The sequence below is a fragment of the Alligator mississippiensis genome, chromosome 8, assembly GCF_030867095.1.
Source record: "Alligator mississippiensis isolate rAllMis1 chromosome 8, rAllMis1, whole genome shotgun sequence".
Classification (NCBI taxonomy): Eukaryota; Metazoa; Chordata; order Crocodylia; family Alligatoridae; genus Alligator; species Alligator mississippiensis.
Window position 1 is genome coordinate 34,586,329 of NC_081831.1, and position 19,091 is coordinate 34,605,419.

The following is a 19,091-nucleotide window of genomic DNA, read 5'->3' on the forward strand; positions in this document are numbered from 1 at the left end:
CAGCTCTGAGAGCCGTTCTAATTAAGGCTCCAGAGCATCGTGTGTATCAGTGTCCACGTGCTGAAAAATGGTGGCAGAGGTGCTTTAACTAAAGCTTGACAAGGTGGTGAATGAGCTGATACATGTGACTTTGGAGTCTGCTGGAGCATGACAATTACCGTGCTCCATGCTGCAGTCTGCTCCGGAGCATTGTAATTACAGCGCATCAGAGCAGCATCAATGTACGTGTATAGGCACACAAAGGAGGGCTGTGATAATGGGCCAGGGATGTGCATGGGTGACTGGTGCCTCCTGATTCTGGGGGGACACCAGATCACTGAAAGTGGGGGAAAGAATCCCTCAGCACCCGATTGCTGACCTGGGGGAGGTCCCCCGCAGTGGAAGTCTACTTCTGGTTTTACAGGTGGCACTTCCAGGGGGTGCACGGCCAATCTCAGGGGCTGTACATGCACCCGCATGCACTCCCTACGCATTGCCAATGGGGATGTGTTTGTAGTGGGAATGAAGTAAATTGATGGGATTACCATATCATTCAACAACAAGAATCAGTCCTTTCAACAAGAAAGCAAACTCTCTGAAAGAATCCTACAGCCATGTCAGTTAGGCCCAGATTCACAAAGAGATTTATGCACCTAACTCTTGTTTCTGTTGAAACCAGTGGAAATTAGGAGCCTAAACAGGAGTTGGTTGCTTAAATATCTCTGTGGATCTGAGTGTTAGGCCTTGCCAACTGTACAGCTATCCTGGCAAACATCTCTAATGGAGATACAGAGTTGTTTTGCCATGGTAGTTTGTACCAGTCCCCCAAATGAAATAAGCTATGCTGATGAAAGGATTTCTTTGCCAGTCTAACTGCTTCCATACTAGGACATTTTGCTGGCATAAAGATGCTGCGGTCACACTCCTACTGGTTGTTCATACACTGGCAAAAGTTTCTAGTGCAGACCTGGCTGTAGATTCTTGTGCAACTTTGTATTGATCCTTTTTTCTCTCTCTTTGTAGGTAGACCTGATACAGGTAACATGGCTGATGGAAAGATCCACAGCAGCCCAGCACTCATTTTATCTTGTGTTACCTTAAAGGAGATGTCAGCTGGCTTATTGGCCGGAGCAGCATTTGCTCCAGTCCTGATTGGCTCATCCAACCTGTCATTGAAGTTTTCCAGGTTAGTGTGCCTCCTACTTCAGGACAGGTAAAGCTTTTCTGTAACAGATCAGACTTCTTAAGGCTACAGTGCACCTGGATTCCTAAGGATTAGCAACGGGCTTGCTTCCGAGTTCTTGACTCCCTTCCAGTTTTGTCCAAAAAAACCCAAAATCTTTTTCCTTTTTTTTTTTCCTTCCACCCTTCCTTTTTAGATTTTGGTCTACAGCACGCTAAGGAAAAAGATAGGGGGTGACGGGAGGGATGAGCAGCAGTGGGCTGGTTCTGAACACCCCGCTTCCTGAAGAAAACACAGTATTTACTCCATTAAAACCAGTCACAATGTCTGGGGAGTCTGCTGAAGACACCTCGGTCTTTGAAGACATCAAACCCGCTATAAGGATCTTGGAAAACCAGCATGACTTGGCACAGGTAAGCAAAAACCCAACAGCTTTTTGTGCTTATCAGTAGACCTCATTTTCCGAGAAAAAAATAATGTGCCAGCTGGTGTATTCTGGAGTTTTGTTTTCAGGAGGTGACATTGTTTTAAAAGAAAACTTTATATTTTATTATAATTTTTGAGAGCTAAACTAAACATTTCAATTTAGAGCCCTCTTTCCCAGAATTAAAGAGAAGACACGAATCCGCAAACAATGCCAGATTCTCAGATGGTGTAAAGGAGCATAATTCCCTTGAAATCGATGGAGCTATGCTGATTTATGTCAGATGAGATCCTGGCCCATTTGTATCTAGTTATGAAAGCTGCACCTCTTGGGTTGTCAGACGGGAAAGTTTTGCAGAGCATTCCCTCTCTTCAGCAAAAAGTTAATCAGTCAGCCAGTGACAAAAGCATAGATTTGATTTTCTGAAGGAAAACCATTTGCTCTGGGGGTTGTTCCAATTTTTGCTGTTTCTTATTTAAATAGAAAAATGCATTATTCTATTATTATTAGAAGTGCTTTGGGGAAGTGTTTTCTGCCAGGTGTGAAAGAAATGGGTTTTGATCTGTCTCTGGAACCATGTTCCATTTAGTTTGTTTCATTTGTTTGTTTCGTGATAGGATGAAAAGGTGGAGGGGCACTCTGGTTTTAGTGATTTTGGTTACAGGGCTGATTTTCATAGTGAAGATGTCCAAGTGGGTGGTTAAAAGAACTTGTTTATAAAGCTGAAAAATTCTCTAGGAAAGGCTCAGGGAATTTATAATTGCCCTACAGAGGTAGTTTTTTAATTTTTCAAATCACACTCATGGAAACAAGAATGGAATTCTCCTTGAAATTCCCCAGCTCTGCTGCTTCCCTCTGTGAACAGCAAAGCCAGAGATAAAGAGCTGGATAAGCAGCCTAGGGAGTGACTAGTACGGTGCTGAAAACACACACACACACACACACACACACACACTTTTGTCAGGGAGAAGAATGGCAGTTTGCAGTTGCATTTCAGCTATTAAAAACCGTGCTGGGGAAATAAATGTTCCAGATCCCCTCTCTACAGCAAAGATCCCAGATGCAGAGAAGATTGCAACACCTCATGCCCAGTGAAAGCTATGAGCATAATGACTCCACTCACACTGATTGTGGGGACGGTTGTGAAACTTGGGTGGTGTGTCTTATGGGGGAACCATTTTAAAATGTTAGGTGCCATAATGTTTTCAAGAAGTACTATGGTCTTCTTGCTTGTTTAACGTAAAATGCAGGATTCACAGGGGCTGTTTCTCACCAGTGTTTCCTTCTGCTGTCTTAAAGACAGGTGGTCTTGGTCTTTCCCTTTTTTTGAATTCACCCGTGTTGGAATGAACAAGAGCTTTGGAAATAGTCTTTCAAAGGAGTTCTGGGAAAGAAGTAAAACCCACTGGGACCAATCAGCCTTGGTGAAACACTGCTGATTTCAGTGGATTTACAGCTAGGACAGAGGCAGCTTCAAAGAATTATTCTTCTTGGAGCACAAAGAGATATCTGTAATGTCAACAACTTTGGCTCAGGACTTGGAGCTTGGAGGGTCGTCTTCTTAGTGCTGTTTCCTCATAGAGCTTTCGGCTCTTATTCCCTAGAGAAGCCTGCATGGGTTTTCCCAGGTTCCCACATATTCTGTAGTTGCATTGCTCTAATTTGTCTTGCTAAGTTATTGCACTAAATTGGCTAATGATTAACCCCAAGTGCACCTTTATCATGCGCCATTTTGTGGTAAACACCAGAAAATGCCACAGGCCTATGTGTTAGGCCATGGAAAGGGGGGTGGTTGTGGGATACAGGGGGCTGGTATCAGTTCCTAATTCAAGTAGATATGCATTTTTGTTACTGCCCTTACACCAGTCAGCATATTTTGTCCACAACCCACTTTGGTATTCAGCTGTTGGATCTCCCATTGTGCCAGTCTTCCTTTCACTGTCTGTGTGTGAATGGCATGAGCATATTCATGAACCATGGTTCTTGGGCCACCTTCCATTGACTTTATATAGGCAGAGAAGGGAGAAAAGTTAAATAAAAAAGCCCTGGCTCTTTACTGACTCAGTAGATTCTGATTTACATCTTGGGACCTTTGCAGAATTCTGGCTGGTCACCTGGCAGCTCAGATCTACTGGGGTTAACAGGGATTCTCCGGATATCCAAAAAGCAGGGTGAATCACCTGGTGTTGAGCTCCATTTTGCAGTCATTGGGTAACACCCAAGCTGGTGCTCAGGTAACCACAAGCCATGCTTATTTTTAAAGTACAGGGATGAATGACTCTTCTCTGCATCTGTTTCTCCAGTTGGCATGTCCCACATGCAGCCTAGTGTTCTGCTGCCAGCCATTCCCTTGTGCCTATGATTCCTGGGCTGTCTGGGAGGGAGTGGCATGCAGCCCACCCAGCGAGTCCCATCTTGGCTCACTAACTTATTCCACCTCCTTCTTTTGATTTCAGCAGTATCATGCAGCTGTTCATAAGTGGTGTGATAGAGGAGCCCTGTAGTAGACTACATGGGAAGGGTGGGGCTGGGAAGATCTGAGGCAATGCAGTGAGGGCAAAAAGGAACCTTGGGGGTGGATACTACAACAGTAGAGCATGAGGCAGGGTACTGCAAGGTGGCTTGGACACCAGAAAGTAAAGCATGTGTCTGCTGGAGTCTGACAGCCTGCGGTACAGGTGGGACAAAGCCAGTCACTGGCGTTTGTTCTTTCTACTCTGAGGGTAGTCCTTTAGTTGGCTGGGTGTGGTGGCAATCTGGCCCCTTGGAAGCTGTCTCTCCAGCAGCAGGACTGGGGCAGGGGATGCTATTAGCTACTCAGACTTCTCTTCCACCAGTGGAAAAAAAACATGGGCTCATTAAGTCTTCCATTCCCACAATAGGACCATGAGGGAAACAGTTTCAGCCTTCAGAAACATAGCCAGAGGGGATTTGCAGGGCAGTCCAGTCTCCTCTCTGGCCTTGGGACCAGTCTGGACTCTTCTGGACATGCCTAACCTTTGTTCTCATTGTAGCAATGACAGCACCTGAGACCCAGTCAGGATCAGGACCTGGGACGAGTTAGTCTGGAGAAGGGAAGACTGAACAGGAACGGGGGCAATTTGATAAGAGTTTTCAAATATAGAAAGGGTTGTTATAAAGAGGATGGTTGCAGAGGGCAAGAAATAATCGTTTTGAATAGCAAGAAGGGAGATTTAGGTTGGCTATTAGGAAGCATTTTTTAACTATGAAGTGGTTCAATACTGGGGCAGATTACCCAGAGGGGTTGTGGAATCTCCATCCTGGGAAGTTAAGTGCAGGTTAAATGAACACCTGGCTGGGATGATTTAGAAAGGGATGATACTGCCCTGCGGAGGGACATCCAGAGGTCCCTTCCAGTCCTATTTTCTTATGATTCTATGGACTCATTTTTAACCTCTGGCCCTGGGACTGCTGGGGGAGGCCAGGCTGCCCCAGACTTCCTCTCTAATAGTGGGGGTGGGCACCATCTTCAACTCTTCTTCAGCTAATCCATTTCTGGAATGCTTATTGGGACAGGCCAAGCCTTCATCATTGCTGTTGTTACTGGCATCACCATCATCATCAGTAGTAGGAATATTTCCAAAAGCACACAAAGTTCAGGGTGGTCATGATTCATGGATCCCGTTAGTGGCCCTTTATGTTAAGGGGTCCTAACAAAGAAGCTTAGGGCGTGATATTGTTTGTTTCCTTTATATCTGGGGAAAGGTGTGGGTTTAGGCTTCACTCTGATCTTTGTTATTATATTTAAACGATTAAATGAAAAGTTTGGCTAAGGTGTGGTTGCAGCTAGCTCTCTGAGCTAGAGGTGAATGTGGATCAATAGATTTCTTAAAGCCAGGTACCATTATGTTCATTCTATCTCACTTGCATAACAGAGGCCAGGGAATTTCATTCAGTGATTTTTGCTTTAAGCCCAGTGGCCTACGTTGAACTAGGGAACATCAAATATACAAGAGCAACAGGTATGGGGTGGGGGATATCCTTAGACTGAAAACCAGCTTCTCTGTAAGCAGAGGGGGCTGACTTTACCTGCATTTGTAGACAACTCATTCTGATGCACTGGTGCACATTGGGACTGTGGATTGCACTGACTTGGTTTAGTTTGCCAGGTGGGGGGTCATTGGAAGCAATGCCCACTGTATCTGTAAGCTCAGGACATCCAAGCATGGGAGCAAGGGAATGGGAACCAGCCTTTCCCCTCTTGTTTTGGTAGCACCTGTGGGGAATGTGTATATCCAAGCTCATCCTAAAGCATTTCATTAACTAAACAAGCAAATTCTTTCTCATCTTTTGCTAGCACTAAGCATTCAATACTGGTCCAGGCACAGAATGCCCTATTCTAGTGGGCTGAATCCTGGTACCAGGAATACTCCTTGGGCTGAGACTGAGTAAGCACTGACAGAGTATTGACTCTGTGGTTTACATTATGTTCTTCTGACTTTCGGTCTGATTCACCACCCATTGAAGCGAATGAAAAGACTTCCATTGATTTCAAAGGACTTTGAATTGGGTCCTATATTACAATGTTGTATTGCTCTCACCTGGAGTGAATGGCATATCTTCCTGCATCCTTCCCTAGTTTTTAGGAATCCCCTGAAAAAAAGCACTCCTCCCAAGCACATAAAATAAAGACACCTGGGGATAGTTGGGATCTTTCAAGGCTGAGAGCTCAAAGAGCCCACTTCCCAAATACTATCATTATGGGAATCAGGCACTTGGTCAGTGAGAACATAACAGGGGATATTAGGTTCTGCGTGCTTGCCCCGTGACCTCAATTCTCTTCTTGGAAGGGATGGTGCTTTTTGAAGCCTGCAAACCAAACCAGAGCCAGCTAACCAGGGCTAATTTCAGCCATGAGCTGCTTTCTGCCATAAGCCAGAAAAAGACTTGTTAAGTGCAGCTGCTGAATGACTCTGTCTTAGAGGCCTTGTATTTTCACAGGAAAGCAGCTTGGATCGGGACAGCGACAGCTAACAGTCATTGCACTAAGTAGTGAGGAGAAGCTACAAATCATCCCTGATCTAAAGATCCCTGGTCAGGGAGAACTCCTGGGGCTTTCCAGAGCCAGTTATAGGGTTCTGCAGGGAGAGGGTGAGGTTCTCTGGAGAAGTGGCTAGCTCCTGATGGAATCAGCTCCATCCCATGGGGGTTGCAGCTCCTAAACTGGCTTGTTCCATTATTCCAGGTCTTTGCGAGATTGTATGACCTGGAGCTTCTTTTAGAACAAGGCTGGAAAACAAAGGCATCACTCCCTTGATTACTTTGGTCTTTGATCTCGAGAGAGAGGAGTTTGCTTTCCCCTCCTGCTGCTTGTTAAGTGGTCGTTAGCCAAGCATTAGGATGATTAGCCAGCAGGGCTCAAGGTTACTAATGAATCGAGTGAGCTACCAACAAACCAAGGCAAACAAAGCTAGTGACTCTGTCTTGCTTTACGTGGTCTCTCTTTTTCCTTTCTCACCAGCAGCACTGGGTATGAGGATTACTGAGCAGAGCAGCAGGCTGCTGCAATGCCCTGCACACCTCACCCACGCTGTTTCTCTTGCTGTGGGTTATGTCTAAACTAATATTGTCTCCTGTCTGTGTATAGTCTGATATACATTTTTTAGGGCAGCCAGTTATCATGGGCTCCTAGGCTAGTGTGTAGAAGTGGACTCATTTCCTGTTTGACTTTGGACTATCACATAATCTAGCCTCTAGAACAGCAGTGCTCAGCAGTCAAAGCTGAAACTGAAGTCAACAGGAGCTCTGGTTTGAATCTAATGGAAAAATCAAGCCCTAAGCATTTCAGACTGGGCACTCAAAATTAGTGGTGGATACTTTTGACCTCAATTTTTTTGTGCCAGATAAATACCCAGATCTAGAAATTCCTTATCAATTGTGCACTGTGGTGGGTGTGTGGCAAGCGTTCCTTCCCGGCCCCTACAGACCTGCACAGTGTCAGTAGGACAGAAGTCTTGAAGAAATACAACTTTACATTTGCCTCTCTGAAACATTCTTTAAGGTACTACCCTGCCCTGCCCTTTACATGATTTGAGAAGCTGGTGAATTATCTGCTTTATCTCCTTAATGCTCTGCCCATGGCTCTTACAGTGTATATAGCTACTGGTGGTAAAATCCTTTTGATTTTATCTGTGGTCTCCTGCAGGATGTTCCGGCTGTGTTAAAAATCATGGATTCTGATTAACTCTAAATGCTGTGCTCATTAAGCCAGGCAGAAACTTAAAAGCCTGGTAGCTGAAGGGCTGAATAAACGTGAGTGCAGGTGAATGTTGCTTCAGGATAATGAGTTTTTTTTCTGCTATTTCATGGAGTTTATTATAAAGGCTGCTCCCAGTAAATGATTCACCAGAGAAATAATAGACTCAGTGCATCCCAGAGCATGTAAAGCTAAGCTTCCCTGCGACTCCTGTCCTACTGACACTCTGTACAGAAGATAATTTCCCCGTGTAATAATCTCACTACAGCCGGTCAATGTTTTTTATTGGAAAGGTTTCCACACCTCTCTCAGCTATATGAATATTTTCACTGAAAATGTAATATTGGCTTCATTTTTCTGATTTCTATCAACTTTATTTTAATTTGATTTGAATCAAAATAAAACATTAGGGTTTTTCCCCTACTCTACTTTCTGCATTGTCTTCTCTGCCTTTTTTTTTTTCATTTTCACTCTTTTCCAATTAGAGAAATGGGAGAGAAAAGGGCCTGACAGGTGCAAGGAGATTTTTTTTTCATTTCAGTTTGAATCAGCTGAAATCAAAACAAAGTCTTTCCTTTGGGAACTGCACAATTTGATGTTGACCAGAAATTCAAAACATCACTGAAAAATCTTGAAGAAAATGAAGAATGAGGTTTTTTTGTCTTTGAAATTGCTCATGGAAGATTATTGCCATTTTCTGACCAGTTTTGGCTGCCACAAAGATGGCAATGAGTAATGGTTTCTGACTGAGGATTGGATCTGAACATTCATACAATTGAGGGTGTTGGAGCCACCTCTGCACATGCCAGTAAAGTTTGTGAAGAAAAAGACGGGAGTAGAATGGGTGGAATGTTTTGACTGAAGCATATTTAATGATAAAACCCAAAATGCAGATTAAGCAACATCAGACTGTTTTCTGAATTCATTATGATGTTTATCAAATCACTCCTTTCAGCGAGAAGGCAAACTCCCTGAAAGAATCCAAACTTTACTTGATCTTTTAATTTGTAATGACTTTGTTTCACTGTTTCATTTTTATTTCACTTTAAAAATGGTTTAAAAACCCCACCCAATACTGGAAAAATTCCCAACACTGAAAATAAGTCTTTCATTTGGGGACAGGACAAATGTATCACTTAACCCAAACTGGATTTATTGTTGTTCTGCTTTTGGATTTGCTGAAAATTGTGGGGGAAAAAAATTATGTTGTATATATATTAATATATAGCATAATATCTTGTATATATTAAGTATATGTTTATATTTGAGGTTGAACTAAGGAACACACACACACACACACACACACACACACACACACACAAAGCAATAAGTGGCTACAGGTTTTTGTCTAACTTCTAGCAAGGAGTCTTCCTCCACTTCTACCCCCACTGCATCTTGGCATCAGTACAAAATATTTTCAAATTTGGGAGGTGAGCCAGCTCTTTGTCATACAATGTGACCTTCCTTGTGCCTGGCCAAAATCACTTTGGTGTCTAGGCAATGCCATCTGGGAAGGAAAGTATCAGCAAAGGACACTCCACTACATTTCTTCCCTGCCCATCCCTGCACAGGCAGAATTACTCAGAGTAGCATCCCTGATTTCTCCCATCATCCAACCTCCCTATCCCTATCCCTATCCCACACAATGACTTGAGAGGGGTCAGGCCACTCACCCTGGCCTAGCCATGTGCTTTGGCTGTTTCTGATCTTCCATTTCCTCCTTCATTGGCTTTATCTTTTTATATGTTATCTACTAGTCCAGATTCAAAACTGGATTGATAACTCTGAAGACTGGCATGTCCTTGTACCCAGGGCAGGGATAAAATAGCCAGCAACAAGGCAGGTTTCTGCCCTCACAACCTAGTGCCTCACCTGGAAGAGCCCTTGTGAAGGGAAAGGGGGGAGGTCAGTCTCCATGATTCATTCAGCCCTTGGGTGCCCTACCAAGAGTGCAAGGGTGGTGTGATTACTTTGAGAAAGAAGTCCCACAGGAATTGGCTTGAGACAGGGAGCCAGGGAGGTCACTGAAACCATCAGATGGTAACAGTGGATGCGGATGTCCAGGGCTGGATTTGTACTCATGGTGGGTGGGTGAGAAGCTCTGTTTTGCCAGCTCTGATTAGCTGGTAGTAGGCAAGTGGGTGCGCTTGCCTGTCTCTTCTTCTTTGCATGTGACTGTTGGGCTCAATCTTCTTTTATTTAGGGAGCAGCCCAGGCCCTATATTGTTCAAGACCCCTTTGTTCCATTTCTGAGGGTATGATGTCAATCCTTGCCCTGGGCATCAGTGTCAGCTTTTTGCAGGGATGGATCCTGATGCAGGAATCAGTTGTGTCTGGGCTGCAGCCAACAGGAATGAGATAATGTGAGAAGGGCTCAGGTTTCCACAATTCTAAGGCTTCCACGAGGAAGTGAACACGTAGTCATGAAAGGTGGGGTGGAGTTTAACCCCTCTCTTGCCAAACCAACTCCACAGGAACATGGATATTTGTTCTTCCCTCTGAATTGCTCTGATCATGTGGCTAGGGCTGTGTGAGGGAAGGATACAACAATGTGTGGCCTGGGGGCTGAAAGCAGGAGGCCTCCGCTGCAGTGAAACACTCCACATTGACACCATGGGGAGCTTCATCCCTTGCCTGATCCTGCCTTAGGGTCACATAAACATCCCCTGAGCTACTCTTGCTTCTCCCCTGCCCAGAGCACCCTCCTGCCACTGCGTGGTTGTGAAATGTGGGACAGAATGGAGCAGGAAGGAGTTCAAGGAAATGAAATGACACCAGGACTAGCTGTTCCCAGATCCATTCTGAGGCTGGGAGGAGCTGTTGTGGCATTCCAGATCAAGGGTCCTGATAGCAGAATTTCCCAGGGTCTTTCAAAGCAGTATCTTGCAGGGTGTCACTGATCAGGCAATAGCTCCATCACTGAGAGGGCTGGCAAGTCTGTGACTGCTGCAGCAGAGAGACAAGCTTGGCCTGAATCACTTACTTGATCTCTCCTTGGTTTTGCTAAATGTTCAGAGGCATTTCTTTTTGGGCAGCTATATTATGTACATAGCTCTGAATCCCCTGAAAAGCAAACTATCTCAACTCTGTGTCTAGGCAACTGGACAACAATTTAATAAGGGATAGACTGCAGGTGGTTTCAGATATGGGTGGCCTTTTTATTTAGGTCTGTACAACACCTAAGACTATTCAGGTCTGTATGGTACCTAGCATAATGAGATCCTGGGCCAGGATGGACCCCTCAATGATACCACGGTACACACAACAGTATTGTTAATCATAATAATTACTGAATGCTGCCCGTGTCATTTACTGTGCTGTCAGAAACTATGTGCAGGGCCCTAGGGTGGCCACATGCATGAAATTCAGAGGGAAGTCCCCAATTCAGAGTTTCTGTGGCATGGAGGATGATTGAACCATCCCTTGCTTATTTCAGGTATCTTGAATTTGCAACGTTGCCATTCCTCAGACCCTTGCATTCCCACAACACGACAGCTTTTTGCCATTCGCTAGGTCAACAAAAATATAGATTTACCTACATTAAATAGGCATGTTAGTGATTCAGAAGGCATGTTAGTGATTCAGAATGACTTGCAAGGGCTAAATCCTGCCCTTTGTTGCACCACAGCCCATTGCTTTTTTCTATTTGAGTGGGAGGGGAGTGATTGCTTGAGCCAGGACTCCTGCCTGAATTTTAGTTTTAAACCTGTGTAAATCGGAAAAGACTTTGGTGACATGGGAATATTTTCATTGGGACCCATGACTCAGCCATTTATGTGTAAGTGCTATTAGATCTGCCAATCCATTTATCCTTATCGGTGTAAATGTGTGTGACTAACATGTGAACAAATGTTCACTGGCTGACATCACATGCTCTTGTGAAGTTATGTAGGTGTCACAATCCTTGCTGTTGTGGTCAAGAAACATGCACACATCTGAAACAGGCTTTGTGTTCCTAGGGGTGCCACACATCAGTCAGGTTCATTCAACATGTAGTCCCCAGGGCTTTCAGTTAGCTCCTACTAGAGCCGGTCATAGCAATGGGGGAAAGAAGTGGGATGGCATGAAAGAACGAGCTCACTTGTTTGCCTATCTATGCAAATAGAATATTTTTACTAGTCTCAAACTGGGCAAGTTTTTGTGAGTCTGATGCGCTTTCCAAACCGGTGGGTCAGGATGAAATCTTTGGAACTCTGAGTTAACAGAGCTGTAAAGCTGAGATATGTTGAAGGAGAATCACACCCATGAGTTTAGCTCTGAACCAGGTCACTATTGGAAGAGTGATCCCTTTGTTTCCCCAGAGAATGAATCAAGCTTCTGCCCATTCAGCCCAATGCAGTGTTGAGTGTTCATAGAGCGCAAAGACATATTCAGATGTTATCAAGCCAAACCATAGGCTAAATCCATCTGTCTTCATCTTAGGAAGTATATCCTTCCCCGGTCTCCATAGCTGGCTCCTTGCACACAGGATTGGCATAGATGTCATGTGCAGCGTAGGGAAGAGAGAAGCCATACAGGGGTACAGATCTCTGTGAGACATGGAGCTCTGCTCTGTGTGAGACTTTTTGAGCATTAATGCAGAGGAAGGGATTTCCTGGGATGGGGCTGGTAGATGATCCTCTCTGGTCCTTCCTTCAGCCTTACAGAGGAAGTTGCTAAGGAGGTGGAACCTTCTCAGGTTATTAGGTCACAGTTGTAACAGTAAAATGCCTCTGAGGAGCTCTTCATGGAGGACTTGGGTCCAAGTGTATGGCAATCTGAGCCTTGAATTTCTAGTGGGTGGGTGGTGCTGGATGGTGTTCACCAGCGGTTCAGGAGCTGGGACATGGGTGTACCCACCTGTCATTCTGGGAAGTGCCACACATTCTTCTGGTTTTCTGCTGCGTGGCTGCTCAGTGGAATTTTTGCTCCTGTCTGCTAAGGGAAGATGATGGTCCAGTGTGCGAGTGCCTGTCTGGGACTTGGAAGATTCGGGGTTAAGTCCCTGTTCAGTCACAGACTTTCTGTAGGACCCTGGGCAATGTACTTCCTGATATTTTTCATTGGCTTTCAGAGCCCCATCTGAAGTCCTTGCGAGGTCAGTGGAAAGTCTCCTCCTGCCTTCAGCTGACTTTGGATCAGCACCTACAGTAGGAGCTGCTAAAAGCTGGAAGATTTGAAGAATCGCACTCATTTCCCTTTTTTAATTCTGTAACTTCTGAATCCCATCTGTAAGGCACAGATAAACCACTGCTGTTAAAAAAGAGCAAGGGATAAGTGAAACAGTTTGGCTTAACTTTGAGCTCATTCAAGCTCGATGACTTTATGTATTTTGCATGTATGTTGCTGGGAAATGTGCTGCTTTGGAGCAGTTTTGGTGTAGAAAAAGTGGAATGGGAGAAAGGGACTAAGGCACACACAAAAGAGGAAGTCTACGTTCCACATCCATTACTTGCCCTGGAGTCTGCTTTCTGTCTCTGACATGGAGCACTCTTAACTGGTTAGCTGTAAAAGCATAATTTATTTTTGAACCTGACAAAGATATTAATTTAAATGAGGAGCTGAGTGATTAACTGCCACTGAGTAAATTATCTGATGAATTTCCCTTTATTTCCATTCACAAATTGTCTGTGGGAAGACAATATGATTATAAGATTTACTTAGTGTGCAAAATTATTCATGAATACCTTGGGCAAATAATTCATGGCCAACACATCACAGATATCTTACTGTGAGTTTTTGCAATTCATGCCATGTTGCTTAGTTATATTAAGTCCCATGTCCTTTTGTTTCCTGCCTTGAATAGATGAGTTATTTATCTAACTAAGAAATCAAATATTCCAAAGGCAAGTAATTACACCTACTACTGTATTATGTGCAAAACTAATCTGATTACAATATTTACCAGTAGCAAACTCTATTGGCTAGTAACAGGAGTTACATGACATTGTTTCTGCTCTGTGATTGGATAATTTGTGGTTACATATCATTTTCTTTCAAAATCTGAGCTTGTTTTGCAAGCTCTCAAAATAGTCTGGGGAGATCTTCAAACCAACATCTCTGAGATTCAGCCTCAAACTGCAAACTGTCCCCCCACATTTAAACTGAACCTTATACAAACTCAGTAAGTTTCACTGAGATCAAATATGTCTGGGTAATAGTTTAAAAAAATGTTTCCTTTACAATGGGATTTGGACCTTCCTGCTTCTATATGTGATAGAAAACACAAAGGCCAAAATATTTCCAGGAAGCCTGTTTTTGTGGTATTTCCAGTCTGACCAGAAAGAGGAGGTCCCAGAAAAATCAACGGCAATGAAATCTGTTTAGATCCTCCTGCTTCAGTGCATAGAATTTACTACTCAAGACAGAGAATCTGTTTTGCTTATCAGACCATGTAAAAACTCTACAGCCTCTGTGACTGGGGGCTTCTGAATCAGTTCAAAAGAGGACAGTGATATGTGCTCATATGCCTATGAAGTAAGCATTTCTGCATATTATTTTGGCCCTGTGGATATTTTTAATATTGTGTTTGCCACATTCTTTTTTCTATGTTGATATACTTCAAGAGTGACCTTTATAAATTTGGACCTAGAACTTGTAGAAAGCTTGCAATTGAAAAAGGTTCCTGCCAAAGTATAGGGTTCACCATGTTGGAGGCTTTTCATGGGAAAATATCAGTTTTGACTACATTTTCCATTTTTTCTCAAGGGTAAAGTCACAACAGGATATTTTGAATCAACATTCCAAAATATTGTCATTTCAAACCAAAGTGTTTCTTTTTGATTGACACTATGAACAGTGTTGTTTTGCTATTTCTGGATCAAGATTTTTCTGGAACTTTTTTTTTTATGACAAGATTTTGACTTTTCAGCGCAATTTAGGATGAAAATACATGCGAAATATCCACATTTCCCCCAGATGGAACATTTCCTTTGTTTGGATGCTTTGCTCACATAAAGCTATTTATTGCCCTGTATACACCTCCTTGCTCCTTAATTAACAATTAACAATAACAAATCACTTACTGCAAACTCAGCCAGATATACATGTCTTTACATGTATAGAGTAGGGAGGGATTGAGGTGTTTCTTTCTCACAGTTATTGTAACAAGTTCGTGGGTCTGCCTAAGACTTCATGGCTGCTTTATGGCAACAGAACTGAGATTCCGCAGGTTTTGTGTTAAAGACCTGGGCAACTCTGTTAGCAATACAGGGACAAGCCAACACAGATGAACAGTTCTGGATTCTGTTAAATAAAGGGCAGTGGTGGATGCATGTTCACATATGTGCACACACACTCACTCACTCACTCTGATTCATGATAATGATGCTTGTAGTAACACCCACCGGCCCCAGTCATGGTCCAGGAACCCACAATGCCAGGCTCTGTACACAGAACAAAGAGGGGGTACCTGTTCTAAAGAGCTTACAATCAAAGTATGGCATTTTTCACTTTTTGTGCTTTTTCTTGTTTGCCACTGGAAAGCACCTGGCTCCTTGCTGTTCCCAGCAGTGTTACTGACCCCATGAGGGTCAGTGTAGCTTTGCCCTTTGTGGAAATTGCTTTCCATTTTGGTAAATTCCTAGTGCAACCCAGACAAGGTTCTTTGGGTAAATCTGATATATGGAAATTCCTAGTGAAACTCAAACACCAGCGAGATCCAATAGAGATTCTGGGCAAGCTAGGAATGCAAACTCAAACTGATCATTTGCACATAAGGAAAAATTAAATGGATCTGTGGCATCTGAAGAAGACTCTGGCTTTCTAAGCCAAGAGCATAAGACTTGCAGCTTTTTTACTACTCTTCCTAGGAACAGCCACATCTGATTTAAGCCAGAGAAGCGGGGCCTAGCCCCTAAATGTGGCAGTGTTGTTTCTTTACACAGGATGCAATGGTCAGGCAGCTCTGGAAAGAGCAGGGGAGGGAATGGTTGAATCGCCTCTATTTGAAAGGGCTTACATTTGCATTACCCAGTGTGAGAAGAAGGAGAGGTTTTATTGCCCATTTTTATTCCTTTAAACATGCCATAATAGTTTTGCAAGCCAAAACAAGCACCACTGCTGAAAACCAGGCACAACAGTGGATGGATGGCCTCAGATGTACTTCTGCAAGCAAAGCCTAAAGCTGTGTGAGCTCTAGTGTGCTCTGGCACCAGGAAATGCATTGCTTCTGTTTGTTTTTGCCAGCACTGGGCATGTAGCCCTTTCTTTGAATTCTATACACTGCAAATGAAGTGATGAGTTAACCCTTTGCTGGCACCCTTTGCTCAGTCCTGCTGCTGGAGGAAGCATGTGGTCAGAGGGACTATGCAGGACTCAAGGCAGAGCAATTTCCAACTTAATCCACTTTCCTCTGCCAGGACCTCTCTCATATCCCTTCAGCCAGCCATCTATGGCAGGAGGTAGAAGGAGGTAGAAGGCATGAGGATGCTGGGGACAAAGTGACAGAGGCCTGGATGTTGCCAGCATGGAAGAGCAAGGAAACAGAGCTAGTATGCACATGTGGCTCAAGAGCACTCAGCTCCCAAAGGGGAGTGAGTGGAGCAGACCCTGTGGAAGCAAAGGGACCCAGGAGAGGCAGGAGACAAGTTCATTCCTCACCTAAGCTGTGTGTTCAGGCTTTGCATTAAAGAGAACCTTTTACCTTACTTAGCCTTTGGACCTGTGTGATGGGTGATGAGTTTTTTTCACCTCATGGAGGCTTGGCTGGGACTGAAATCATGCAGGACCTATGATTTCATCACCCAGATGCTAAAATAACACTGGTGCTCTTATCTCAGGTTATCCTAACCCAGAACTACACCTTGGGGTTTTAAAAAGCCCCTATAATAGAAACAATAATAATGGAATACCGATAAGCCAGCTCTGGGCACTATGCTTTAGTCAACTACTAGTGCTTTCTGTGGGTGTTGTGGAAGGCCTCTGAATGGTCACATGCAGTGCCATGTGTCTGAATGGATAATCTGCTATTACACTCTGCTGTGGTTTAGTGCAGTAGAGCCTGGCCTGCTGCCCATTAAAGTCAATGAACAGATTCTAATTGATTTTGATGGGCTTTGGGTCAGGCCCATATTCAACTAGGTAAGAAATTGAAAGAGCATGAATAGAAACTGGAAAAGAGCCCTTTAGAAATCCCAGTGCTGAGTTGGCTTCATTTCTCATCACTAGCAGGCACCCTAGAATGGGATCATGTAAGCATTGGTTCCTTGTTTGGGACTTACCAGGGTGTGCCATGAATTCTGGAAGGACTCATTCATAGCTCTACCGCCTCCTTCCTTGCTTTCTTTCCTTCTTTTTTTTTTTCTTTTTGAAATTTCATGTCTTGGGTCAAATCAGTTCAATCAGTTCCGAATTCTATCAACTGAGTAGAGCCCAATCGTTCTAGTCTGTGTGGTGCTACCACCAGCAAGTATCCTACCTCCCAGACTCTTCAGCTTGGAGCTTCAGATACTCCCAGATCCATGGCAGGCATCCTGCATGCAAGCCTGAAGCCCGAAGGTCTTGGAGTTCCGATGCCCCCTAATCTCACTTGGCCCTAGGCAAAAGGCCAAAGGAGCAAGCTAGAGGGAGAGTCCAACAGCATTCCCCCATCACTGTAAATTATGTAGTCAATTTTCTCCCATTGGGTGGCTTTAGTAGACTCTCGCAGGGGTACTGTCTGCAGTGCAATGGGCAGGTCTCCACCCTCAACTACACCAACTCACTCAAGTCTGAGAAGAAGGGGATCTCCCCTGCTAAGTCAGTAAAACCACCTGCACCAAAATGATCATGGTATCTCTTCTGCCAGGTAAGTTTTCTTGTTTCCTCCTTCCTTGTTTTCTTGCAGACATTGTACTCTGCATATGGGATAAAACCATGCAGGGGTATATTGAGTGCTGCTTTGCCTTTAGGGTGACTGCTTCAGCAGTGGGGCTAGGTTAGATGCCTTAAAGCAGGCAAATACCAGATCTGGGGCAGGGACATGTAGTTAAAAAAGGTCTAAGTAGCCATCTCAGGAGTTTCCAAAGGATCATGCAATGGAGAAATGCTGCTTAAGGTCAGCACTACTGTGTAAGAAGAAGGAAGTCAACTTCTGCTTTGGGGTAGCAGTGCCTGCAGTTACCCTGATGTCCAACAGGCAGGGGGTGCTCCTCACTTTCCTGGAATAATTAATTCAGTGACACTTTCTGGCCTATCACAGTAGCTGGTCACTCTCTGGCAGTGTACCTGAGATTTTTTTGTCCAGGCTGTGGGCAAGAGCCCAGACTCTGGATGGACAAGTGATAAGAAGACTTAGCTAGTATTTGATCCAAGGTGAGATGAATTCATCGGAGGGAACACCTACAATGAAGAGTTAGGTTTTTTTAGGTTAATTAGTGGATTTTTTTTTGATGATTTCTGTCTCTTTCTCACAGCCCCACATGAAAATGATTGCGGCCTTTTCACTTGGCACACATTTGTGCTTGGGGTGGGATTACAACTTCTCTTTGCATTTTTTGTGTATTGGCATCCCTGAAGCTCACAGCACATTTCTGAAAGACAGCATCTGATGGGCAGTTTTTCCTGTCAAACTTGCAAAGCAGTACAAGGGCATACAGTGTGCTAAGGCTAAGGCTTGCTAAGGCTCTTTAGGAACTTGGCTGGACCAATAAAGCCTGATGGAAATTTTGTAGCCTGCTGTCTCAGCTAAAGGGAGACAGGTAAACTTCCCAATTCTGGGTGCTTCTCCAAACCAAATGTCTGACCATCTGGGTACCCTTGTTTGACTGCCCTTTTAATCAGGATAGCTAACCTGATTTCAGATTCCCTTGAAGTTTGATGAAAAGCATAGATCTTGTGGTTTCTTAGTGTTCTGGAAGAAACTTTTCTTCAGTGTCTAGCATAGGCTTTAAAATATACTAGGAACCTCCAGTTAAGCCCAATGGCAATATCACTTAGGTCATAATATGGATATAATTTAACATCTTTAAAACTGTGCTAGCTGGCTGACCTTGCACTTTCCTTTGACTACAATAGAGTGACAAAGATTTATACCAGTTGAGGATTTGACCTCTTGACTTCAGTGGAGATACTGCCAATGGGCACCAGCTGGGGAGTTGGCTCTGTTGACTACAATGCAGTAGTGATTTATCCTAGCTGAGAACTTGGCCTTTTATATGTGCGTCTGTCTGTGCTGGTACTTAAAAGGAAAAAAAAATCTCAGGCTGTTCTCGTTGTAGGTAGGGCTGCCAGTACTATCAGTAATTCTTATCCTCAGAGAGTTCCAGAAGAAATGAGGCAACAAACAGAAATGACTTCAGTTGAGGTCAATACCAAGACTGAATGATCAG

At 43.9% G+C, this 19,091-nt stretch overlaps 1 protein-coding gene across 2 annotated transcripts in view; it reads left to right on the top strand.

The window, feature by feature from the left end:
• Nucleotides 1–1,214: 1,214 nt before the first annotated feature.
• The window catches only part of LOC102565019 (Krueppel-like factor 5), a 45,752-nt gene continuing 27,875 nt past the window's right edge, over nucleotides 1,215–19,091 (top strand). For both annotated transcript variants that reach the window (XM_014609926.3, XM_006278085.4), the window contains exon 1: nucleotides 1,215–1,575. In XM_014609926.3, the coding sequence (XP_014465412.2) occupies nucleotides 1,408–1,575 (168 nt within the window). In that variant the 5' untranslated portion in view covers nucleotides 1,215–1,407. The remainder of the gene's footprint in view (nucleotides 1,576–19,091) is intronic.